Raw genomic sequence first — 27,145 nt, forward strand, 5'->3', positions numbered from 1 at the left:
TTCTTTGGATCTCTTTAAGCTCATTAGCTAATCTTTCAATAGTCCACATTAAACACATTTACGCATACAAGAATTTATGAATAAATAATTGCTTACACATAAACACATCATGTCCATGCAAACATGCAACCTATACATTCACACACGTGCTCACATACACCATCGATACTGTACAAAACCTAAAACCTTACTTTCTTTTATTCATAATGAATTAGAGTAATGAAATAGGTCGTTTCATCTAAATTATACGCAAAAGAAGCTATTATATGACGTCACCATTAACATAATCAATCAAAATATACTTGTCACTCTTACAGAATATATCACAAAGTGTGTGAGCCTTATTGAAAGAGGTCGCTCTAAATGCACCAAATGCAGTCCATAAACCATATTTCTGCAAGAAAAAAAAATTAGTGCAGAAACACTTGATAATAATGATAATAATATAACAATAAATAAATAAATCCTCTCAAAACAGTATCACACAGTGACGTAAATGCAGCTGGATTTCAGCACCATAAACAGCGTCCTGTGCCCTCATAACCATCAGTGATAGTCCTTCTTGATTATACAGCAAAGTCACGTGGTTAAAGTTACCACAGTCTGTACAACAACCCATATTATTTGTCTCTGAGGGCTGCAGTGAGTTAATAATGTGAAGATGAGAGGCTGGGGCTTTTCTCTACAGTGCGCCCCTGTGTCCTGACTGTTTTGCGCTCAAGGTGGAGTTTTCTGCCACATCACATCATATTGCTGCCGCCACAGCGCGCACTGCTCAGGCGGTTGTCCTGAAAAGAGCAAGCTGTCAGCAGCAGGAAGCGGCTCAACAACAACAACGGAAGCGAGCGCGTTTTTTTTCTCGCATTTCGGGACAATTTTCACTCCTGCTCTGAGTAGAAGAGGTGGCGAGGAACATGCGTTCAACGCGCAGGTGAAAAACAAGTCTGCTAATTTAAGTTCTTCGCTGCAGCAACTTTTAAGCCACTCAGAAGATTATTTTTTTCTTGTTTGCTTTTGAAATCTTTGAGAAATGTCTCGTAAGAAGGCTGCCAAAGGCAAAGCCGCGAGCAGCAGTCCGTCTGCGGGCAGCCCCACCGGGAAGGGGACCGCCGGGAAAGCTGCGAGGAGCAGCCCAGGCATCGTTCAGATGAACGGCGTGGTCCATCCCAGCAGACCCTCCATCAGCAACAGCAGCGAGTTTTATGACATCGCTTTCAAGGTAAGATGTGGCGCTCAGTGTATGTAAGGCAATAAACTGCAACTAACATAGAAGTGCGCTTTAATTTCTGTCATTTTGCACTATTAATGGATATATGGACACTTTTTGGCGTAAATATATAAGTAAGAGAAGAAGAATGCACTCAGTACGTATTTTTTTGGTGTGCATTATTCTTTTTGATGTCGTTTCCCTGTTCATCTTTCATTGTCACTCGTTTTACAACCGCCTTTATTCATTAAACAGCAGCGAGCTCCTGCCACCAGCTGTGTCAATACACGATCGATAACTCGGAAAGGTGCACACCGCCACCAAACAAATCACTATGTGCAACTGGTTGAATGCGTTTTGCTCTGCTGCACACATTGCTGGGTTTGCATTCACAGTGAGCGATTTAGTGCGCTCGTTCTGAGTAGAGAACTGTCACCTCACCACAACACAAACACAGATTCACACCCACAGAATCTCAGTGTGTACTCCCAACATAGCTTCAAGGGGCTTGTGCCACCTACTCCGTGTTTTTGAAGCAGCTGTTTGATGCGGGTACACGATGTTTTGTGTTGCTGTTTATGCAAAACAACTGGAATAATTGTTCCATGCAATCCTGTGGACACTCATTAAGTTCATTGTTATTTGTCAGATGTGTGGAATACTATTTACATAGCAATATCAGCCAAAATATGAACAGTTGTGGAAAAAAGACACTTTTTCCAGTTTCAGCTTGGGCTAAAGCAAGATATACTATATCCCCAGTGTTATTACATTTTGTTATGTGATCTGACAACATGTTCAGGCAAAAATCCAATCATCTTCCCTTCAAATTCTTCCCAGATCCATAGCTTTAATGTTTGATTCAATGTTGTAAGGCTTTCTGGAAAATATCCCACCTGTAGCTTTTTGCTACCTAAGCGTGGAGCTTTGCAGAGATTAATCAGTATCTCTTTCTCTGACTTTATGTGTAGCATTTACTGTTCCCTCTGATCGCTGTTCCACATTGAGTCAGTGAGAAAATTGATTGCATTTTATTTATAACAACCTAAGGGCAGGGAGAGACCAGGTGCCTCCTCCTGCACACTCCTGCAAATGTTTAGCTCGTGTTTCATGGTGAGGGCATGAGAGAAAAAAAGAAAAACGGACACAGTGATTAAAAAAACAGAGACTTTAAGTTGAAATATGGTGCACAGGGAAACAAAGGGCGTGATCTTCATGCAGATTACCCTAATACATTTTGCATCTGACCCCGTTACATCCCCTCCATTCTTCTTCCTCTGTCTTTCATCTCCTCTCTGCTCCCTCTGTGCACCCAAGAGACCCTTTGATTTCCAGGGTCTGGGGCATCACAGTCCCACAGCTAACACAATAACAGTAATCACATCAAACCTTTAACTTCATCACAGCTTGGGATAAAAAGAGCAGGAATGAAGCTCAAGCATGTCTGATTTTGTGTGCGCACACATGTGCATTCAAGATGGTTGTGTACATTCACACACTTGCAGAAAGGACATCCACTGGGTGGCCATGATGAGCAGTCACACGCTCATTCACATACACCCTCTTCACTGGCCACACACCAAAATACCAAATTTAGCTGAATGATTCAAATGTTCTTTTTTTCCTGGGGACCAACAACCAGACACAGATATAAAATTAAACATATGAGCAAATCGCCCTCTTATTCATGCTCCTACGTGTGTTTTTTATGCTCGTTATTTCAGCTTAGTCTGACATTTACCTTTATCGATCAGCCAGGCAGTCTGAAGTTTTATCCCTTATATCTCTGGTTGCGTGTTTTTTGGTGTGTGTTTCTTCGTTCAGCCCTTCAGTTATTCCTGGCTGAGTTTCTCCCTCTTGTATTCTTGTGCAGGTGATGCTGGTGGGAGACTCAGGTGTGGGGAAGACGTGTCTTCTGGTCCGTTTTAAAGACGGTGCTTTCCTGGCCGGCAGCTTCATCTCCACTGTGGGCATCGACTTCAGGGTGAGTTTTAATCAGTGAAACCAGAAACAAAAAACCTGACAAATCATCCACATACATGCAAACACACTGACAGGTTTAATACCTTTTGTAAAATGGGGCCATTTGAACTAATGGGATTTTTTTTTTCTATTCAGTGTCTTTATATGCCCCGGAGCTATGAGTATTTCCTGTGTTGGAAGTCTAACAAGATAGGATATTGATTTCTTAAATTAGTTTGACATGCTTTAGTTTTTTAATCTCCCTGGTTAAAAGCTGTGTCTCTGGTGTGCCAGTTTTGCAGTCCCACATGGACAGCCAGGAAAGAAAGTGTCTATCTTTTTAATGATCACACTCAGGTGTCCAAGAGAGAGAGACAGGCGGTCGCTCAGAGAGCAGAGCAGCACTCAGTGCAGCGCAAAGAGACGGCTGCTTCTCTCCAGCTCTACGGTGACCTCATGCACAGGGTCGGCTGCGGTAACAGCCCTGGGTGCTCACTGAACTTGTAATCGCTCCGCTTTTTCATGCAGCAGTTTCATGTAGGGCCGAAACAAAAGCTCCCAAGCTTTGACTGTTGGTACTTGACGTCCAAATCAGTATTTGAATGGTTCATTATACTGGTTATTATACCACCCAAAAAAATCCAAAATAAATCATAAATGGAAAAAAAAGTGATCTAACATTATTTATTATGCATCAGCATTGATTATTGGTTATTTTCAGACAAGGGCATTTAAACTTGTGCTTTGTTCATACCACATGCGACACAGCTTGTGTGTTTCTGCTTTTTGCCACAAAGCATCTCAATTGAACATTAGCACAAAATATCGATGCTTTGATCATCTGAGCCCAATTTTAACGACACATTTCGTCGCCCCATTGAGTCCCTGTGTGCATAGCAATGCACAGAAAGCTGGCATACTGTCAGCTGACTTAGAGGGAACATAGTACCACAGGTAGAAATAAAAACATGATTGACTGAAGCTTCATGGTTGCACTGGAGCGTTGAAAAAAGTTCAGCCCCGCTCAGCTGTTGTTTGTGTCCGTTGTCAGTTTGTAGCTTCATGTCACCTGCTTCCTTATAAAAAAGACTCGTAACCTGTTGCTGTGTCACTCGTAGTGTGAACACAGCTGCAGATAGATCTGTGATTCCAACTCACTCTCATCTAATGTCACCAGCAGTCCACCGCTACTAAAACCATGACAGTTTTACTGGAGCCACATGTGATACGCTAACAAGATGTTGGAAAAAAGTCAAGTGTCCTGAACAGTTTCAAAATTTTACAAAGATGACTCCCAAAATGTCCAGTGCCTGATATGCCACAGGAAACTGGCACATCAAAAATCTACATGCTTGACAATTCCCTGAAAACCGTCAGTAATAGCTTGGCTGTCTTGCAAAGCTGTTATTTCCAAAGTATTATGGCTAATTCTGCTGCAACCTGCATACTAACAAAGTGACTAATTGCCACATTAGGTTAATTGATTGAAAACTGGTGTTTCACAAACACACACAGTAGCACAAACACAGAAACATACTCACACATGCAAAACAATACATTACAGCTCCTCTTGTCCATGGGATTTCTTTTCTTTTCTTTTGTACAATTGATTGATGATTATTGTTTGTATGTGTAAAGCTGTAGTTGTGTTTTGATGCTTTGGTAACTTCAGTCGTGCAGCTTACATGCCATTAGAGCACTTTGAGTTGAATAGAATTATTTTTAAAAAAGTGAGATTTATGTCCTTGTCCCTTGCTGCCTACATTACCAACAATGAAACTCAACTGCAAACATTTAGTCAGAGATTTTGGTGTGTTTTGCTAGCAGCAGCTGACATATCCTCTAGCAGAGATGAGTAGCATCAAAGGTCTGGTGACCTCACTTCTTTCTAACTCCAAACCAACACTTTTTTTCATTGTCAAACTTGTAGTCTTCAGCCCCAGCTGACTGACTCAAGAGGCAAACTTTGTACCGACATTGTGCAGCTCCCTCTGAAGCCTCAAAAGATTTTATAAAAGTCTTTATACTTTTGCAGTAGAACTCCTCTAGACCTGTAATTTGATGTGTACAAGTTATTTAGTTACTCTTTAACTAACCTGTTTTTGAGTGCCTCAGTTTGTGGTGTATGACTTCTCCAAGATTTCAGTTTTTGATGTTGATGGGAGCAGCCAGGTTTAAACTAACCCATTAACTGATTAAATTATTAACCACTAAAGGTCTGCTGATCACTTTCAGCAAGTGCCTGACAATTGCTGTTCCTCCACCACACTTTCTGAGCTTGCTCGAAACTTGCTATGTAACTTTATCTTTACTTTCTCCTCAGCCCGTCTCCCCCACTTATCGTGGTCAATTAACTTGTTTAAAAATGCTGTTTAAAGTTAACACCATTGCATTAAGTGTAAGTGCAACATTAGATCTTTATACTCTTGAGAGGCATACTCGCATGGGTTGCCACTGTGTGTGTGTGTGTGTGTGTGTGTGTGTGTGTGTGTTTAAACTAAAGTAACCAACCATTGTATAGCTCTGTGTGTGGGCTGGATGAGTTTGTGGGTGGATGAGCAGTTGATTTATTTACTTATGTAACGTCTCTTATAACACTGTGCCTGTAGTCCCGATGTACATTTAGGCCTATCAAAGCAAAGAAGAGGCCTTCATCAGCGATCTCTGCTCGCTGCATTTACTACTAATGGAGGAGGAAGCACAAAACTCATAAAGTTTAGTGCTTAGTCTGCGCTTTTGTCATATTGACTTATTATTTAATTGCAGTGTAGCACAGGGCTGTGTGACATAAATAATTTTGTTATTATCCCATTTTCTTATATATTTCGGCTTCTTGTCGAATGGTTCAGTTCTGTGAAATACAAAATCCTGTATCCTACCACAGCCAAACTGTATAGTTAAGGCCATGTTGTTCTTTTATTTAAATTTTAGGTTTATTCTCACTGTTCACACAGAATGACTCTTAAACAGACTTAACACACTTATGTGAATCTATTCATGTTAAGTTACCGTTTATGCGACTGCAAAAATCTTCTAAAGAGTGTTTGAGAAGTTAAGAATAGGAAAACAACAACATTCCCCGTGTTTGTCTTTCCGTGTAAGACACACAGTGAGAGAGACACAGAGAGTGATTGTTATTTTTAGCAAAAGACAGTTTTGATCCCTTTTTAGTTGGTGGGAAAGACAGGCAATTTGCTTCATATGGGGATTTGATCCGGTTCCCACTTCAAAGCTGCAGCGAGATGCTGTGTTTTCTTCACCCTCTTGTTTATTGTAGTCTCATCTTGTCTAAGCCTCAGCATGTTCTCAGGATTACAGAGCTGCATGGGTGCCTTGTTAGGCTTTAAGTACATGAAGTTGGAATAAGAAATATAGCTCCACACAAATAGCATTTGATTATAAAGTCTCCATGCAAGGACCGTAAATTCATACAGAAAAGAGTGGAAAGGATGACGACACCTAATCATATTAAATCCATGTAGACCTTGTTCTAATCTTTTTCTCAGTCTCATTCTTATTTATAATTACTGTTTAACATTGATAAAAAAATATATCTGATTCTATGCAGCCCATGGCACATTTATGGCTATGGCATGTTTTTGAAAACTGGATGTGACTTCCCCTCTGGAGATCAAACAGAAGCACTGCTTATTTTATATTATAGTTATCACCTACCAGAGATAATAAATCTCACTTTGTAGAAGATTATTGGATTGGTTGAGGATTATAATGTATAACCTTTTTATAAGTTAAGGTCAGTTTTCACAGAGTTTTCATACAACTTTTTATCTTTTAATAAAAGTGCTTAAAAAGTATTTCACTGTTGGAAAGATTGAGTTTTCATAAAAATGGTCTGTCTCTGCATTGGGGAGACACAAATGATTCAGAAACTGGTGCTATGTGAAAAGTGAAAACACAGAAAAAGGGCGTAATTTCACCAGAGAAGCGAGAGAATACAGCACACTTGTAAGCTACCATGCTTTATGTCCAGGTCATCAGTTGCCATGTAAATGCAGGTGCTAACCAACGGGTGAAGTTAGAGGTTAACCAGAGGGCAGAGCTTCTTTGTGTTTGATTGTGTGGCTCATAAAAGTCTTGGCTTGTGAGAGTCAGAGTGCTGATGATTTTCTTTTTGTTTTTGCATCAATAACAGGTCATAACCGCTGTGTGGAAGACATCAGGTGCTGTGTGTTGCTTTTTGCTCTAAGGGCGGAAAAAGACCTCTGGTGTGTTCTCCATGTTTTAGCCTGTTGTTTAAGTTAAGTGAAATATGGACGTGTAACGTGCATGGACACCTAAGAATCACCTTATGTCACTTTTAAGTTCATGCCATGTCAGTGGAAGATAACTGTAGCCTCTTTTATGACATGAATCAGGAGTAGCTCTGCATTACTTTCCAAAGTGTAATAAGTAGGAGAAGTCTCCTCTAAGCTTGTGTTTTTATCTGGCTCTGCAGAACACACATCAACGCTGTATAACTGAATTTAATTTAGGAGATAATTAGAGATTAGAGGCATTGAAATCATTAAAATATGAAAAGTGGTGTGATTCAAATTGAAATGGACCTTTATGCATAAAAACTATCCAAACAAAAGAAGATGTTGTGCCACAGGAGATATCTTTTCAATTTGAAAGATGAAGAGCTTACAAACATTAAACAGTTTGATACTTATGATGACTTTTTGGATTTTTTTTGGTGCATATTCAAATATCTGAGGCCTTTGAGCTTTGTGTGGGTATCAGACAGTAAGACACAGTCATTTCAGGTCCATTAGTTTCCCCATTAGTCTGACATGACGATAGAACTGTAATGATGTTTATTAGATGAAAGTTCTCACTTTGGTAGGTCTACAATCATTATTAAGACGCATTGTGTTATTCAATATTTTTACTGTCAACAAATCTCATGAAAAGGCTAAAACCATGAATGCATTAGTTATTCACTCAAAACTTCCCCACCCACCTTGTCTGTGGCACTTAGGCCCAAACCCATTGATTCATGCTGCTGGGGACTATTTTCCACACTGGACTGGACCAACAAAATCTGAAACTCTAACCACAGTGCCCAAGTTCATCATAATGAAGTGCGACAGTGTGACGTAAGCTGTATATCAGGCTGTGGCTACATGCAGTGGGATCTTTTCATTTGTTTGTTTCGATGGTATCTGATGACCAAAACAAACAGATAGATCCAGACTAACCCTGTTAAGAAGAACTGTACTGAACTGAACTGAACTGTGTGTACTAAACATTTCTTTTGGGGTTTATGTTGATAGACTACAGTTTCTGTAAAAAGAAACAACTCATGGGCATAGAACTACAGTGTATGGTAGGAACTGTCCATGGTGCTGAACCTCTTCTCTAGCCAGGGGTGCCATTTAGTGTACAGGGCTACCAATTCTGCCAATCTGTGACAAAACACTTAAATACATAACCTGATGCAATCAGATAAACACACACTGAGGAACCATGTCTCTATGTTGTAATTGTCTACATCCATCATTCTTTTAGTTTCCTCATTTTTTTGTCACGTTCCTCTCTGGATTGCTTTTTAGAATTTAGCTGAAACTAATGTGCGATGTGTTGTTTATTCTTGTAAATGTTGTAGCCTCAAAAAAACCCATATTTTTCTCAGCTAGATTCCAAAATTACAAGGAGCAGCAGAGATGCTGATGCATTTATCTTAGCTATAAACAGAATGAGTCCTAAATGTTATTAGCTGAAAAAGAATTTTGTCAGCTTCAGAGAGGACTCTACTAAAATATCTTCATTTGGAAACAAAGCTTAAAGTGTAATGTCTTTGAGAGTCAAACTGAGGGCTATTGTGAGGGAGAAAAGGACAAAGAGGGAAATCATACTGGGAAGAAGTAGAAGTGAGAGATGCTCAGAGGGAAAGCCAATTAACAATATCACTCCAACAAGCCTCCTTCTCATTTCCGATGTGGCAGATAAAAAACCTTTCTTCCTTTCTCTCGCTTCAGAATCTACCTCACACCATCACACTGGAGAGAAGTAATCCTTCAATCCATCAGTTGACGTAAATGCAGTGGAGGGGGGGAAGTGCGGCACTTCCCACCTCTGCTGAGAGACAACAGAGCTGCTCTCAGCTGTCAGTTATGTGTTTTGCTCCCCGAGTGACAGACCTCTTATGTAATCACAAATTTCACCTCTGTGCACAAAAAACATGGCTTGTTTGACTTAGGAAGAAGGATTCTTGAATGCTGCCTGTGTTGATAGATCATCTAACTTTGGGTCTTGTTGGCCTCTAGTGATGGTCTGTTAGTTGATCCAATCCCTTTTGCTCCAGACTAAAGTATCTCAACAGCTGTTTGATGTAATGCCATGAAACTTTGTGCAGACAATTAAGGTCCTTGGAGGAAGATGCTTTGTAGTGATTCTAATTCTTTGAATAGGCACAAAATTTTGTCTAGATGTCCACAAAGAGCCCAATTAATTAAATCAATTTACATTTTTTTCCAGATTCAGCTCTATCTTTTCCAAAATTATGTGTTTTCCTTTTCGTTTTTTTTTGTCATAAGAAAGAGGGTCTAATCATGCGGAGGATTAATACAATTTTGACAATTCTATAACCCAATATTCCAAACAAAACATTGCAAAACATTGCACTACTTCAATAATTAAATAATTTCCCTCACAATTTAGTGGAATTTTCTAATTTATAAGGGTTGCAGGTAATGTGTGTTATACTTCTTGTGCAAATAATCCAATAATATTATTTCCATACAGGTGTTTATGCTTGGTAACACCTTATGTTGAAAGCAGACATAATCATACATGTGACTATGGCTGTTATGGCTGTCCTAGGCTGTTTCAATGCAATTACAGCTCAAATTACAGGGGCACTCCAGCTTAAGTGGCAGCTGCCAGTTTGACCTCAGAGATGTGAGTGGCTGGTGTGATGTAGAAAAATCAAACGCTGCCTGGGGACAACCCAAGAAGTACCGGAGGACCGAATTTGATCCACCTCGGCAAACAGAGTACTGCGGTTGAGCTAGGCTTCGCCTGCATTTCCATGAGAGCAAAGTCTTGGCAACAACCAACTCAATAATTCCTCTGTGTTGTCAGCCCTGCCACCGGTGTGTGTGAGAGCTGAGCCCTGCTGTTGATGAAACACTGACACATCAAGAAGCACACAGAGGCAGCGCGCCTGTAAACGACAACAAAACATAGCAGTATAGTTTTTTTTCTGTTCATTCAGCTTATGCGCTGTGAAAAAAAGCTCCCAATTTTTTAAAATATCACAATAGTCACAATATAACACATTTTACAGTTGTTTACGATTTTTCACATCACGAAAATCATAGGGTCCCTTTCATGTTTCCAGATGATACATCGTAATGACTTCCCTTGAGTTTTTCTTTGGGGACACAATGAGGTTGAGTGAAATATCTTTAATTTATCTTCAATTCTTGTTTGCATCTTATTTGGTTTATTTTGGTTTCTGATGGTTTTTCTTTTGAGTGTTTCTTGCTGGCTAGTACCCAAGATTTTCAAAAGTTTGTTGTGTGTGTGTGTGTGTGTGTACGTGACACCCTCTCACTAATCATCATACATGACTAACCTTGACCTCAGTGACAGTCCCTCCTCTCTCCTGCCTGATGTGTGAAAAAAATGTGCCATATCTCAACTTACAGTGACATGCGTTGGGCACCACACTATTAAAATTTTTCCAATGAGTTGGTCACAGATAATTTACCCCCGAGGATGAACAGATATCTTACATTCTGGGGATGAAGTCAGTTATCACAGACCACACTCTGCAGCCCAGGACATACTGTATGAGACATCGCAACACCGCCTCCCTTTTCCATTGATTTACCTTGAGCACTCTATCTAAGAGCGGTCCATAAAACGACCCTGACAGGTTTAAGAGACATAGATCACACCTGGCATACTAATTCATTTTCCCCTGTTTGTAGTCTGTATCGTACACAAGACCTTTATCTTAATCATTTACACTTGCAGCGCTACATCAATTACAATGGATCGGCTTGACTTCATCACTGACTAATGGCTGGCAGGAGAAAAATCTAAGAGCTGTGCTTCAGATATCAGATTCAGGCCGGTGTGAGGATGGTTGTTTTGAGCCATTTGGATGTCATCATGGCAAATGGTCCTGGTCCATTCTTTTGTAGTGGTAACAACCACAGAAGCTGTACGTTTTTGCCAGGTGTTTGTATGTCTGGTTGTCTATGAGCAGATTTTGTCAATTCGATAATGTCACAACTGTGCAATATCCAGTCACAAACAGGTATGTAGTTAAGATCAAAATGAAAGACAAGCGTGTGATCCAAGCAAGGGGGTTGAGGAAGGGGTAGGGAGAAGGGAAGAAGCCCCCCACCTCACTTTGTTTGCAGCTGCAGTGACCCATAGTTTGTGTTACTATGCTCTATGACAAATTCTGCGCAATACAAAGGCTCTTATTAGCAAAAACTAATGATGCTAACATGCTAACAAACAATGCTTAACATAACATGCAAGCATTGTTTTGGTTTGCATATTGGCACACTGACGTCAGTCACTTTTTTTTTGCATCCAATCTGTCATTTAATATTGAGCATCTGCCGAGACTGGGACCCAGTCTGATACTTCTGCACAGTGCACAGTTTAAATAGGCTTTAAAGTTATTAAAATCAATGCAGTGTATAGCCTATGCTTGAAAATATGGATAAATTACGAAGGTCAGACTCAGTGTTGCTCTGCACCAGTGTGAAAGCTGAAATAAAACAAAGGATGGGATCATTCTATAAGCTAAATATAGAAAACAAATACTGAAAAATAACAATTATATGGATAATACCTTTATTTTTATAACACTGTAAATCTAATTACAAAATATTCTATAGAAATACAAAAAAGGAGAATGATCAACAGTATGAGCAAAGTATAGGAAGCCACAGTGTACATACAATCATGAGTGTGAAATAACATTTACTGATCCCCACACCCCCACTACAAAAAAAAAATCTGCTGTTTGCTTTTTTAATATATGCATATTCATATTTTGCTCAATAATATCCTGCAGTGCCCTCCTCCACTATCCTCCCTGCTTTCCCAGAGGGGTGACCTCCTCATTTACACTCACTGACACTCTGACTCCTGTGTGTTACAAGTTGGACCAGAAGTTTCACACTTCGGAGTTGAAGCCTGTAAAATCAAGTTTCACTTTTTAAGCAAAACGGGAGAATTTCACACATAACAGACAGCCCCATTGATTCAGATTTCACTTCCCTCTGATGTTATTTTTGGGTGTAATTAGTATGTATGTGGGGGTGGGGGGTTATGAGTCAGGAGCCTGCAAAATGTTCACTCAAGATTTCTGTAGCCTGATTTTAAGATAACATCAAGGGGGGATTCATTTTGGTGCTGTGCTCCTGAATATAAGAGCATTACAGCATGAAAGAGGAATTCAAAATAAATGGTAGAAATATTTGACCTTCAGCCTTCGATACCCTAGGCAAGACAACGTGCTTAATCTCATCACCAATTAACTGGGATCAAAGCCAAATAACATGATAGGATGATTTCCTTTTGCAAAAAGAGAACACCTGCTCTGAATTAACTTATGTATTTTTGTACCTTAATAAAACTGATACGGCAGCTAAACAAAATATGTCACTTACGTGTTCAATGACCTCCATTGTTTTGGGTGAGCTGACCAGTGGAGTTTGTTACATGACTGATTTATAATATCAATTTATTAGCAGAATAGACTTGAATTATATACTTATTGAGTGGGCAATACTCAAGATTGTCTTGATTCATGTGTTTGTGTGCATTTCCATAGCAGTGAGGATGTGTGTGTTCCAGCTGCCAGAGCAGGGAGAAAGCAGATGAGATAGAGGCAGCAGCAGCAGCAGCAGAGAGGTGCAGGAAGGGTTAATCAAGTCACACAGGGGCCAAATCCCCTGTAAATCTTACACTCTAATAACCACAGAAGGAGACACCCACCAAAACACACTTAAGTCTCATGCTACATGTCTTTGAAAATGTAATAAGGAGTTAAAGGTGTCAGAATATTTTTGCATATATTGTGTTATAATGATGAAACCAGTCACCTGAAAGGATACATGATGTACATGGTAGACTGAAGCTTTCTCCATGCATCTAATTTACATGAGATTTTAATTGGATCCATCACCTCAGCGGAAGTACATGGATACCCACACTCCCTCATCTAAAGGCAAATGGGAGTGAGTGTGAATTTACCGCTCTACGTGTAAATAAAGGTCTGTAGTTGATGTTAGATACCAGTTATTCAACTTGGAGTTGGAGCTCAACTGAGCCACTTACTTGTGAGCAGGGCAAGTATTAATGCCTGATTTCAGCTCACAGATATATCAGGGCTCCAAGGTGAATATAACATTGGTGATAGACTTTGTACTGTTTTCTATAGTTGTTAAAGTTAGTGAGTTAAAGGTGACATTTTTTGGCCTAGAGTTGAAGCTTGTTCTGACATCACAAGCAAACATGGAAGTGACTGAGCCCAGATGGTGGATGTATAAAGAGAACTGTTTATGGTGGAGGAGGTGCCCCGATTAATTTTTTGGGAGTTGCTCAGTAGCACATGAAGCCAAAAACCTTAAAATGCCAAGTATAACATAACTTAAGCTAATAGCACTAACAACGGATCACAAATGTCCAACGACTGCTCGACTTGAAGCAATTGACTGGGGGTCTCTGACCAAAGATTTGCAGCCCTAATCATGTGGCTGCGGTAGACTTTCCAAATGTTATCGGACCAAGTGGATCAAATTCTGAGTCATTTCACAGAGACTGTGTCATTTCACAGTCATTTCACAGGGGCTGTGAAATGACTGATGCTCAAAAAATTGTGTCTGCTGATTTACAGACATGTCTTTCACCATGTTTCGCTTAGTATGTTTCCCGGTGAAAACTCTTAAATAGCCAAATTTGAGGGATCCATATCAAAAATGTTAATTTTATGTGTTTAAGTTAAAACAGGCAAAGTTGTGTGGCGGGGCTTTAATACACAGTACATGAAAGCTTTTCCATTTGTGGTTTTTCACACTTACAAAGAATTTTCCTTTTCCTCAGGCAAATCTACAAAGGAAGTGATCCATTTAATGTTCAAAGAGGCAACAAATGTTTGAAGCCGTATCTTCACATGGCTCCGACATTATTGATGTTCTTTGTCAAACTACCCGAAATTGAAGCTGTAAACATAGATTTCTTGCCTGACCTCTGACCCCCATAATGCCAAGCCAATCATCCTACCTCGACACGCGATTCATCAAGAGGGATGTATTGTCCGTGGTTTGGTCACCCCTCTGGTGACAATGTTTCATGGTTGCAGTGGTTGAGTCCTTATAATGTGGTCAATAGCATTGATAACAGCTTAGTGGCTAAATGGACTGAAAATGTTTGAAATAGTGAATTTACTGATCTCAAATGAAAGAAGATGAGGATGAGGAAAAGAGATTATCTCACTTTGATTACCTCTCTGGGGAGATGATGAAAAAAAAAGGCTATGGCTCCTGAAATTCTGTGTGTGTGTGTGTGTGTGTGTGTGTGTGTGTGTGTGTGTGTGTGTGTGTGTGTGTGTGTGTGTGTGTGTAAAAGTATGTTTGCTAGGTGAAGATATTAAACATTAAAAGTCTCTTATGAAATATGAATCTCTCCATCAATAGATTATTGATGGCGGATGGCTGTCTGTCTCACTTGGGTGAAATCCTGAAGTGAGATACTGGTGCGGTTTCTGTTCAGTCCCATTCGGTCACACATTCAGCAGCACATTTCGTGGCTGTCAGTGGCACACACAGCACATATGCACACACAACATACAAACTCACACTGATGACAATGCTCAACAGATGTGGCAACTGTTAATGAACCAGGGGAGATCCAAGCAGACAGCTCTTGTTATACATCTGTCTCTCTCTTCTGACTGGAGCCAGACATTTGTTAGCTGTCTCTCTTACATCACTGTTGGCAAAAAAAATCTTTTCGTGAAAACTGGCATTGTCTGCTGACTTGTCACCATGTTTTTGGATGCAGGAGATCTATTTGAAGGCAGTTATTTGCTCCAATGCATACAGTGTGAAAAAGGCCTAAAAGGTAAACTGCAAAGGAGAACCATGGTGTGTGCATCTTGATTCACCAGTGGAGCCTAGTTTACCAGTTTTTCCACAGGTCAAAAGCAGTAATTGAAATGTTTGACAGCTGCGCTAGAGACTCCCCAGCTCTGATTGTTTTCCTTCAACTGCAGTAGATTCTGACAAATGCCATAAGAAGCACTGAAAGGAGGCAGTGGAACATGATTTTTTTTCTTCACAATTATCTGTTTCATACACTACTTTGTGGATGTGGTGACAGTTTTACCAAATATGACAAAAGTTACCAACTCCGGCTTTAAGGATCTGAATGCTTCTTCCACCACTTGTAAACTGAATACGTTTGGGGTTTAAAAAAAAAAAACCAAAACATATAACAATCTGATGACATTACCTTGTGTTGCAGGATATTGTGTGCATTTTTTTTTTTACCAAGGAAATAATCATCCAATTAATTGAAAGTTGATACAACTCAAACACATGCATTCACAGACATACTCGTGCAGGCTGAGTGAGCCATCATCCTTTGCACCACTGACTCATGAGCCAGTCCATTCTAAGCGATGGCACTCTGAAACAGATTAAATTAGGACGAGCGTGATATGAATCACTTTCTCTTTACTTCATACTTCATCCCTTACTGGAAAAGACTCAGTGTGTGTGTGTGTGTGTGTGTGTGCGTGTGTGCGTGTGTGCGTGTGCATGCGTGCATGCATTTTACACCCCCAAACACTCACTGCCAGTTGCTTTTTTGATGTGTGAGAGTTTATAGAACAGATTATTATACAATGCATTTTGAAGTGTGTTTAGTGGCTGAAAATCTCTTTGTCCAGATTAGCATGAGGTCATCGTTGCCTTTTAAACAGCATGTTTTTTGAGAGAGTGACTCACACAACAAGTGGATGTTAGTCATCACATAATTGCTGCAACTCATTTGGAAAACTAGATGCCCTTTGGTACAAGTGTATGCACATACTTAAGGTAGTAATCACCCAGTGGCTGAATTTCCTTTTGCACAAAGCTAAGGCTGATTTAGCTTTTCTTTAAATTGACGTTGTAGGTCAGCAAGGCCCAAAATCGAGCTGATGACAGCACCAGAGAAGTGGAGGTTGTTGCTTTGACAAGTTGAGGGATGCTGATGGAGTTCCTTCAACTGTTGGCAAAAGGCTGGTCTATCCATCACTTCAGTTTAGTTAGACATTACGGTTTCTGATGCTGAGGACACAGAGGAGGTGTGACTCAACATTTCTCTGTTTACTCACAGATATAGTGTCTGTGGTCTTTCTGTTCATTTTAGGGCTTTTAAGAACTGAATGTCTTAAAGGAGCAGTGTGTAAGATTTAGGGGGATTGAGTGGTATCGAGCAGTGAGGATTAGACTTGGGCAGTATCTAATTTTTCATACCCTCCTAAAATTCCACTGGGGTATACATTATATGAATGTATTAGCGTGCTGTGCTGCTACTCCTCCTCCCGCACCAGACCGCCGAGATTGCTACTTTAGGTAAGATGGAGAAAAGCAATTCTCTCACATCTACTTCCCTTATTAAACAGACAAATACTAGTTAGTTGGTCCACTGTTCCAACAATCACCAACCCCTTATTCACTTTGATGTAATCTGATATAAAAAAAAAAAACATGCTATTATTATGACATTTAAAATCATACCATTGGGATTTTTAAATAGCCCGGTTTACTGTAATACCATAATACCGCCCAAGCCTAGTGAGGATTGTAGATTGCAACCAGCTGAAACTTCTTCCAGTTTGAATTCCTTCATTGCCAGAAATTGTATTATCTGTAGAGGTCTCATCCTCTCCAAAACAAACAAACCCAGTGATTTAAACCAGGGAAAACAGCGAATAACATAGTTTCAAGTTTAAAAAAATCTGTTTTTACAACACTTGTCACAGAGGGGCTGCTAACTACGGTGGCCACCCTGAAAATGTAAGTGGCCCTATCTAGAACCAGTCTTTAGTTTGTCCATTCTGGGCTCCTGTAGAGACATGGCAGTTAAACTTAGCAATCTCTGCAGATGACGACCTGCTCCCTATTTAGATATAAATGGCTTACTCCAAGGTAATGAACACACCATAATTCTTATTTTCAGGTGATTTTACTCTGAATAAAACATACTTATTATTGTATTACATGTCTTCCTATATATCCCCCTAAATCCTATACACTGAACCTTTAAATAACCTATATGATTCATATCTAGCCTTAGTTTGAACCTTGTATGTTGAGTCTTTAAGTTTGGTTCTCGGGACAAAAGATAAAACCTGCAGACACCATCGTATGAGAGTGCAAGTCCTGAAAAGAGATTAAAAAGAAGACAGCAGGGAGAGAGGCAGCTCTGGCATATGAGAGGACGATAACGGACCCATCATAAAAATCAAGCTCTGACTCTATGATTACATCTCCCTCTGAAAGCTTCCGCTCCTCTTTGATATTTTGTATGTCACTGTGCATGTCACTGACAGTTCACCGCCTCATACACAGCTTTCTTTATGCATGTGTCTATCACTTGTTTCCTACTTCTATACATTTTTTTAATATTTATAGTTTTTTTTAGTTGATAGCTGACTGATTTCTCTATTATTCACTCTCTCTCCTGCCTGCCAGCCTGTCTGCATGCCTGCCTTCTCTGAGTGGGTGCAATTAAAGTGCCAAGCTTTATCATGCCATCGAGTGGCAGCAATGTTTTTTTTCTCCTTAAAAAAATGAATTAAGATTAAATAAAATTTACAATGTGAGCCAGAGGCAGTTGGACACACATACAAAAACATGTACTGTTTACATGTGTATGCATATGTGACCTTTGCTGGTAATTACTTTTGTGCGTCTGATTCTAGAATTAAGAGTGAGCTGACTACAAGCCCTTTTGACAAGTTCTCAAGAATTTAGCTTTTCATGACTGTTTGTCCAAGTGTGTGTGTGTGTGTGTGTGTGTGTGTGTGTGTGTATGTTGGGTGGGCAGTGGGGGTTCACTTCTGCCCAGGGAGATATTTGTAATTAATGAAAAGCAGCTTTGCCACCTGCTGCCCTAATGTCACTGGGGCCTAGAGAGTCAAGCTCTGAGGAGCACCATGAATATTTAATCTCGGCATAAAAGAGGTGGGAAGTGACTTGTTGGAATATTGGAGCATTGCTGGATGAAGCCGATTAAAGATGGTAAAGAAACATAAAGCAGGAAGAGATGATTGTTGTTCAACAGAAAAAAAAACTGTAACAGAAAACAGACAATCAGGAGGATAACAGGTTGGGTGAAGTAACAGGTCATCGATTTCTGCCCTTTTTTTAAAAAAAAATCATAAATATGACATTAGAGACTTAGCTAAAGGATGATCCTGTTAGTAAATCTTATGAAGCAGATAATGTGTGCCATTTTAAAGTTGCTGCATCAAATTTTCTTTTTCTTTTCCAAGTTATTTTTTCACTTTTATTGTTTTAAAATCATCTTACAGACATGTTCCAATCCTAACTACACCTATGAAATGTAATTATAATAATACTGAATGATATGAAATAATATACCCTTATAAACAAGAAGATTAAAAAAAGGAGAATTCGTGTTTCCTACATTTTAATTAAACCATGTGTTCAGCTACCATAAAAGACACATTTCCCCAAAGTAGAAAAAAAATGTACCCAAAATCCGAATCTGGTTTATTGCCAAGTGGGCTTTTACATACAAGGTATTCGCTTTGGTGTGTCGGCGCAAAACTTAAACATACTAAGAGATTTTTTTTTTTTTTTTTTTTTAAATAACAACATGCATCAATGTTTTCTACAAAATAGGAATCTCTGATCTGATCAGAGCTTAAGCACCACAAATAAATGGAGGTTTTGGTAGCCCAAAAAAATCAACAGATGGAAATTTAAGGATTATATGATTTTTTTTGTTTATTTTTATGCAAAACTCAGATTCATACAGCACAGGTGGCGTGATGTGCTTGTTAAATCTGCCATACTGGCAAAAGTTATGTTTCATCTTGTGTTGCTCACAGTGTTAATTGTGTTTGTCCACAAGGCAAACCAAATGGGGACAAGCTTGTAAAAAGAAAAAAAAGCTGCTCCATAGCACAGCTTGGTCTGAAACTCAATATTGTAATCAGAACCTGCAATTAACACTCAGTTCTCTGGTTGTAATACGCCTAGTGGCATATCTGTGAAGTCTATTCAGGGATGGATTCCCCTGCTGCTTGGCCAGGGCTGATGTCACAAGTGATGCAAACAGACGTCTGGGACCAGACCTACAAGACATGATGCTGATGAGGTTAAAATGGTTTGTTTTTCTAGAATGCCCTGTTGTTTGTTTACATTCCTGTTAGGGTACACGGTAATTTTTACAGGGTTTTGCTTTAGATTTGTGCACGTGCACATTTGAGTTATTTGTTATGTTTTTTCAGAATACGTACAGATTATACAGAACTTGAGTAATTGCTGTTTTTGTGTTAGGAATCAGTCAGTCAGTCTTTACAGTATGTATGTGGCATTTTTGTATGCCTTCTGAGGACAACATTTGACTAACATGAAAGGCAGAGTTACAGTGTTTAGCTTGTACAGGTCAGTGTGGTTGTGTTTTATTTAAATTTCTAATAGTCTAAAAAGAGTAGTGATTTCAGGAAATGTGTCAGCAGTAGAGAAAAACTAATGCATATGAGCAACATATGTGATGGCAGATATTCTTTGGAGAAGGCTGAGATGATACTGGACCAAAATAAATAGAAAGGCTTCTCTGAGAAAAATGAGAGGGAGGGCAGAGAAGAGCAAGGATGAGGCATTTTCATTTTGGCTGTGCTTATAGTCTGTCTGTGTGTGTGTGTGTGTGTGTGTGTGTGTGTGTGCATGCAATCTATGCAAATTGTGCTGTATATTGCATGTATGTTCATACATTCATGTCTGAACACCAGGGGTGTGTGTGTATCTGTGTGTGTCTGTGTGTGTGCGCAGTCTATGCAAATTGTGCTGTATATTGTATTCATGTCTGAACACCAGGGGAGAAAAGAGATTTCATAAAATTTGAAGGACAGACAAGAAATATTTGAGTCCAAGCCAGCAACTTGCCCCAGAACCTGCTCTGTCCTGTGAATCAGCCGCAGATGATTATTCAGCAGCACACACGGACACAACAAACACACAACCGTACTGCACACTGTTGTGTTGCTTTTTGATTTGTATCATGCCAGTGTGTGAAAAGATCCTGGTGGAAGAGCTTCAGAGAGGTCAGGGCTCTCCCCCTCATGGCATTCAGCTGAATAATGGATCTGTTATGCAGCATCAATAAATGCTCTGTGAGTGTGTTCGTACTGCCTAAGGACGCCTTTGGATCACAGCAAGTGTTTCTACAGGTTACAGGTAAAAGATCAAAAGCAAACCTGCGGCTTTCTCTAAGAAGCAGCTTTTATATAAAACATGGACGGATTTAAAAAGAGCAGGATAAGAGCAGTTATCTAAGTATATCACTGACCTTGCCTTTTAGATCAGACCCATAAGTGTCAAATTGAAAGACTTTGTGCTATTTTTTTGTTTTGATTGATTCAGGTCCAACTCGTGAGATCTGAGTACAAAGTATTAAAATTTTACATATGCCGTCTGAAGTTTAAAACCTTGCTATTGCAATTGAATTTGCTCGTGGCTGATCCTGGTGGCAGGACCCTGCTTTCAGCACCAACCAAGCCCCCCTGTTGCCACACAAACGTTGTGTGTGTGCAGGGGACAGGGAGGTACTGTGGATCGAGAGGCAGCACAATTGGGTAACTGGGCACGTCTTTGTCCCCCTCCTAGCCCTGCCCATTTTGAAACCTTTTTTCACATTTTAGGGTGCAGGCACTCAAGCCAAAAGGGTGGGTTTAGTTACTCTTAAATGCAGGTGTGGTAGACTGTCAAAAGTCTTGATCCTCTGCAGCTTTCAACTTCTAATCATCAGTGCTGGCCTCAACCCCAGAATAGCAGCTTGTGTATTTTTTTTCTATTTTTTGCAGCAGCCCTCTTGCTCCACTCATGCTGTGGTGTCATAGAAATGGAGGAGGAAGCCCATTTATTTTTTTATTTTGTTATTCAGTGTTTCCATTGTGAAAGGGCCCAAAGGCCCACTGCTCTTTCAATTAGTCTCTTTTTCAACTTCACCAGGTCACCCAAGTGAAAACGTCAATAACAGGAATTACATATCAAGCACAAACTGAAGTGTTATGTGGAAGCAGACTTTGCTTTTTTTCAGTCAAAGCTGAGACAAAGAGCTCAAAACCTTCCTTTTTAGCTCTGCATATCCTCCCAGAATTCCTGGAATAAGATTGAGATTAATTAATGTTCACTTGGTATGTTTACATAGACATTCTTCTATATGTTTACCAAATTTGCATCATAAAAACAGAACAATTACACATAAAAGTAACTATACAAGTAAAGACATGACACTAATAAGTATTTTATTAAATTAATCTTTCCAACAATTTGAGATACATGCAATTATTACCACTTGAATTTATTGTTAGCATAGGAGCTGAAGTCAGCAAGTCAATGAATGAATCCCACAGCGTCTACAAGTTGCATTATGTGTGTGTCTGGTGTAATGTGATTTATTGTGCTGTCTCTGTCAACAGGAGAATACCCAGTGCATTTTAATTGAATGTATTTGTGAAAGAGCTTCTTGTGGTTTGAAAATGCTGACGCTGCTGTATCCAAGATCAAGAGAAAAGGAGAGAGGGAGAAGGGAGGCCATAATTAGACAGTAATGTATTTCAAGTATTCGACTGATAAATCCATCAATTAATCAAGTAATAAGACAAGAAAACCTTTTTTTTAATTAAAAAATAGTAAATATGCAAACGAGAAAATAGGGTCTTTTAAATAAACAACTAATTGGCTTCCTTTTTAGAAAAATCATTATAAGTGCTTAAATTGCTTACAGTAATAGGCTTCATTTGCAACTTGCACCGCTTGATATTTTGCTTTCTGGGGTATTTAATCGATTGCTGTGAGGGGAGTAAGTGTGTGTGTGTATGTGTGTGACTGTCATAATAATAATAATAATAATTATTATTATTATACTATGAATGAAGCTCAGGCTTTCACAAATTCACTGCAATATTTCATTTTCTGTGGTTATGTCCACAGGTTAGCTCTGTTTTGCTGTCGTGCTGCAGCCAGTTTGTAGAAGCCAAACCAGTTACCATGCTGATTTATGTTCTTAAAAGGGTAACTACTGATTTTCAACAAGATTTTCAACCAGCTCTGTGTCATATCAGTTTGCGACTTTGTGTACATATAAAGTGTTTGGTTTCCCACTGTGCTGCCTGGAGCTTTTCACTCATCTGACAGTTGGGTCCCCAGTTTTAAGTCATGTGACAGACTTTTGCTGGCAGATTAGCGGGGAACTCAAGGCTCTGGCACCACAGAGGGAGGCTAAGTGTTTTTCTTTTGCATTTATCATTACTGCCGACACTGCAACAACGCAGAGCTGGCTGCAAATTGGCATAATCAGCCATAATTTACATACATTCTTTGCCAACGCTCATTTCAACTTGCAATCATATGGATTTTTGTCAAATGCTATATTGATGTTATCTTGTGTCGGGTCCACTCCCTGGACTGATGTAGTGTATTGATGTTATGTTATTGTGGTAGATTTGTTCAGTTTTATAAAAGGTGCTCTGTACAGGGTTTTCGTTTTGTTCCAGCTTGAAATGATTCCAAACTTAGGACACTTTTTGTCATTTTGTCTGGCCTGTCTCTTCATTTAGCCCCTCGCTATTTTCTCTCACTCCCTCCATCTTGAAATGCGTGCCATCAAATCACGTCACCTGTACACAGCAAGAGTGTTGCGCAACAGTAGTGATCATCTGTGTGAAACACAATGCATGCATGCATGTATATAAATATATGAATTAAATAAAAACTGGGCTGCAAATAATTTACATAGATGATTCTTAATTATCGAGTTTCTTGAGAAATAATTTTAACCCTAGTTTCTAAAATATCACAGCATGTTTAACTATCACTTTTTTATAAAAATTGTCTGTAATTAACCTTTAAATTACAGACATGATTTTGTCTGGTAAATGTATGTATTGTGGTCACATTAAAAAGATTCTAATGAGCAATAAAGATCTGAAATTTACAGAGGCAAAGATCATCTTGCATGGCTCATGTGCTAGGAAAATATGCTTCTTTTGTGCAAAAAAAATGGCCAAAAACTTTGATTTGTACAAGCTCTAACATGAGACTGTGTTTAAGAAGAAGTAAGATGGGGAGGAAAGGAATGAGAAGGGATAAAGAGGATCGGTAACGCTTTTTAATTGGTGTGAAATAGGTTTGCGCATCATGACAACATACACTGTAATACGACAGAAATTTGGATTAACAGGATTTTTGCAGCAATGTGAAGACATTATTTTGATTTACCAGATGTTTTAATTCACTGGATGAGCAGAAATGACACATTCCTATGTTTTTATTTTATCTATGAATGATTTTTCAATAAATCTTTGAGAAAATTTACTATATCATGAAATATATTGATGTAGTAATAAATAAAATGACTTAAACTTTATTGCCCTCCACTGAGTGTAAAGGGAGCAAACTTCTTTCATAACCATCATGAAACACGGCTGTTAAAATGAGCACCTTCTGCAGGCAGGGAGGGCAAAGGGCTTGAATGTGTTTGTGGGTACAGTATATGTGAGTGTGTGCATATGTCTGTGTCAGCATGACTTAGAAAACTTGACAGCTGGGAGTTGTATTGACTGCAGAGTAGAGCTCTGCCTCTCTGCGCCTCCATGCCCTCACTTCTTTAACTTATTTCTCCCATTGCTTTGATTTCTGACGTGTGTGTTGAGGCCAGGCAGCCTCATGCATCACTGAGCCCTCACAGTGAAAGAAAAGACATGAGGAACTGCAGCTATTATTTTTTATCAGTACAGTGAATTTGTCTGGTACACAACCTTTTTGTGGCCATCATGCTCCCGTTCTCTGCCTCACACCGCTGCCATTAATGTTTTATTGGCTCACACTTCACGGGCCCCTGTGAAAGCTCCTCGTGCATCTGTAATTTATGATCCTTGTGAAGTGCTGTTAGAGTCATTCTGCACTGACTGTACCTTCTCACTCATGTACCTTTTGGGAGGGAAAAAGATTAAATGGCTAACATTCAGTGTCTGGTAAGTAGAGCAGTTTCTGTTTGAAGATATGTTCTGTTTAGAGGGTGTTTGCCATTTTTCTCAGGAAATGAAATTGACCTGAAATTGGTGCGAGCTTCTCAGCCGTCTCTCTGAAAATTCTAGCAAACAGAGCTGAGTGGTGTCAGCTTGTAAGATGTTGAAGAAGTTTTGAAAGTTAAGTGGAGACAGTTTCTCTGGAAGTATGATTGACAGCCTGTAATCTACAATACCTTAAGTCTCCCGTCTTACCACAGTAGACTTAGTCATATAAGCTGCTCAGATACTTTTTTATCCTGCTCAGCCCAAACTCTCAGTGCTCATTAAATCTGTCTTATTATGTCCTATTCTGTCTGATTTTAGGTAACTCCTCTTAACAAATCCAACAAAATTATCAGTGCAATCAAGCCCAACTAAACATCCAAAATCCTCTGTGATATCATGAGCCTCTTTTTCTGGGTCACTAAATATTTATGAAGCCTCCGAGCACATTGTGGGTTGTTTTTAGTGACAACAACAACAGGGAGGAAGTCTTTTGAGACTCCGATTCCTATCAGAGTGCACTTACAAACTAGAGCTTGACTTGCCAGTGAATATGTATGAGATTGCTCCCTTGCAACTCTCAGGGAGGTGAATCAACCGAACGCGTCAACAAAGACCGTATCTATTTCTAAGTGCTCTGCTGACAGATTAGCCGCATCTTATCAGGGTTGAATATCTTCTGTTTCTCCTCGGGGATCAGGGATTTAGAAGGTCAGCAGCGACTTTCAGGAAAAGCTTTAGTGGGGGCAGTTGGGGGCTTTTGAGTGTTGCTGTGGCACCAGGTGATGTAGCCCACATTGGCATACCAGGAGGCCTATATGTGGGTCACCGGAAAACAACTTGACCTCCTATTTTCTACAGTCAACAGCTCAGAGAAAATGGGAATGCATGAATAAATATCGCCTCAAACTAAGTGTATTGTCATCACTTAGTGCATTGACAGAAAATTAAGGCATCTATTTGATAATCAATTGATCGTTTTATACTAGCCACACCAATGGATGGCAATGTTGGTCTGATGGTCAGTCCACCACTTTGTTCCGGACTGACATTTCCCAACAACTACTAATCAAAAAAATGTAAGAGACTAGTACCTCAAACAGCATTAAATGATGACGACCTTAAAAGTAAAAAAAACATGCTTAAATGCCATATGAACTGCATTTAACGGGCCAGACACACTCACTCACCAAATCATGGCTTTATAGCTAATTAGTCCAGCTTTTTTTGCCATGTTAATCTGCAAAACAGCAGTTACTCTTCATATGGAATAGTTTTCCAAATTATTTGACAGCCAAACTGTTCCTCCTTGAAGTCAGTACAACACTGAGCTGGCTGAGGAACCTCTCCACTGACTGGTCTCGCTGTTGTTGGGACATTTGATTATTTCTTTCTGTTAAAGACGGCTTTATTGGCATGTACATCTTCAAACAGTTTTACCAGTTTCAATACACCCATTATGTAACACAAGTAATGACTTGTATGATCAGTAACTGTCATGTGATTACTAAATTAAGGAATAGTAATGTGTCCCCCCTACACTGATTGTCAATGTAACATCACAGAGCTGCTGGCATGGTTGTAGACTGTCAGTGTATTTCATGTAGAAATGCCAATCCTTCTCTAAAATCATACCACATAGTAATACATTAGGTTTGTGAAAATTGCAATAGTTTTGTTATTGTTTTTACATTTTTTTGATTTTCTATACACAAAGTGATTAATCGGTTGATCAAGAAAATTATCTATAGATTAATTGATAACAGGAAAAAAAAACTATTTGCATCCCTAATTTCCTTCACAAATGGGAAGCTGTGAAAGTCCAACATTGGCCATACAGTGTAGATCAATTACATGTCATGCTCCCCCAGTTGTTGGAACAAGAGATTTGTTGGTCAATAAGGTGAAGAGCAGAGGGCACAAAACAGGTCCAGACCTCAGAGCTGATTTATCTGTCTGAGTCACTTCTTCTCACAGGCCAGGCCGGCAAATGGCTATGGAAACAATTTGGCCAGATATGCACTGTAAAGGTTTGGCAACACCCAGTGTGCATAAGGCACATTGTTTTGTGTGCTTTAGATTTAGTCAAGTTATTTTTAACTTGGACCAACTCCTGCTCCCACTGAATTGAATTTGATGGCAGGTTGTTTAACCTTTGTGCATCAAGCTCTCAAGATAGTGTCACCCTCTGCCCTGGGAAACCACGCGTCCATGTGGCTGAGCCTCAATCTGCTGTGTTGTGGAGCAGATCGAAGCCGAGATTAGAGGAACGTCTCCCTAAGATGGCGAGACGAAGGAGAGCAAAGGGGGTTAATCCTCTGGAGGAGAGAGGCGAGGCTTCATCAAAAGGGGCCAAAGTGAGGTGCAGGCATGCAATATTGATGGTGAGAGAAGAGGAGAGTGTGGCTGGGAGATGAGAGGAAGAGACAGTTCAGCCAGGTGTCTAACCACAAACTGATGCGCACACACTTGAGGATGTTTCTTCCACACACTAAAGAAGCTGTAGCTAGTTAGAAAACATGCTTTAATTTAAACCCTGTCACTTACGATTTCTTGCTTTTATTTCCAGAATAAAGTCCTGAGCATTGATGGAGTCAAGGTGAAGCTCCAGGTAAGAAGTTAAATTTATACTGATGGTAACTTGTTTCTACATGGTTTATGTAAGAGTTGTTGCCAAGAGA

At 39.6% G+C, this 27,145-nt stretch overlaps 1 protein-coding gene across 1 annotated transcript in view; it reads left to right on the top strand.

Moving 5' to 3' along the window:
- The first annotated feature begins 657 nt into the window (after positions 1–657).
- LOC121957120 (ras-related protein Rab-26-like) overlaps positions 658–27,145 on the top strand; it is a 67,673-nt gene continuing 41,185 nt past the window's right edge. Inside the window, exons 1-3 of the mRNA XM_042505638.1 lie at positions 658–1,219; positions 3,081–3,191; positions 27,034–27,075. Coding sequence (XP_042361572.1) covers positions 1,031–1,219; positions 3,081–3,191; positions 27,034–27,075 — 342 coding nt within the window. The 5' untranslated portion in view covers positions 658–1,030. The remainder of the gene's footprint in view (positions 1,220–3,080; positions 3,192–27,033; positions 27,076–27,145) is intronic.

The sequence above is a fragment of the Plectropomus leopardus genome, chromosome 17 (genome assembly GCF_008729295.1).
Source record: "Plectropomus leopardus isolate mb chromosome 17, YSFRI_Pleo_2.0, whole genome shotgun sequence".
In the NCBI taxonomy this organism is placed as follows: domain Eukaryota; kingdom Metazoa; phylum Chordata; class Actinopteri; order Perciformes; family Serranidae; genus Plectropomus; species Plectropomus leopardus.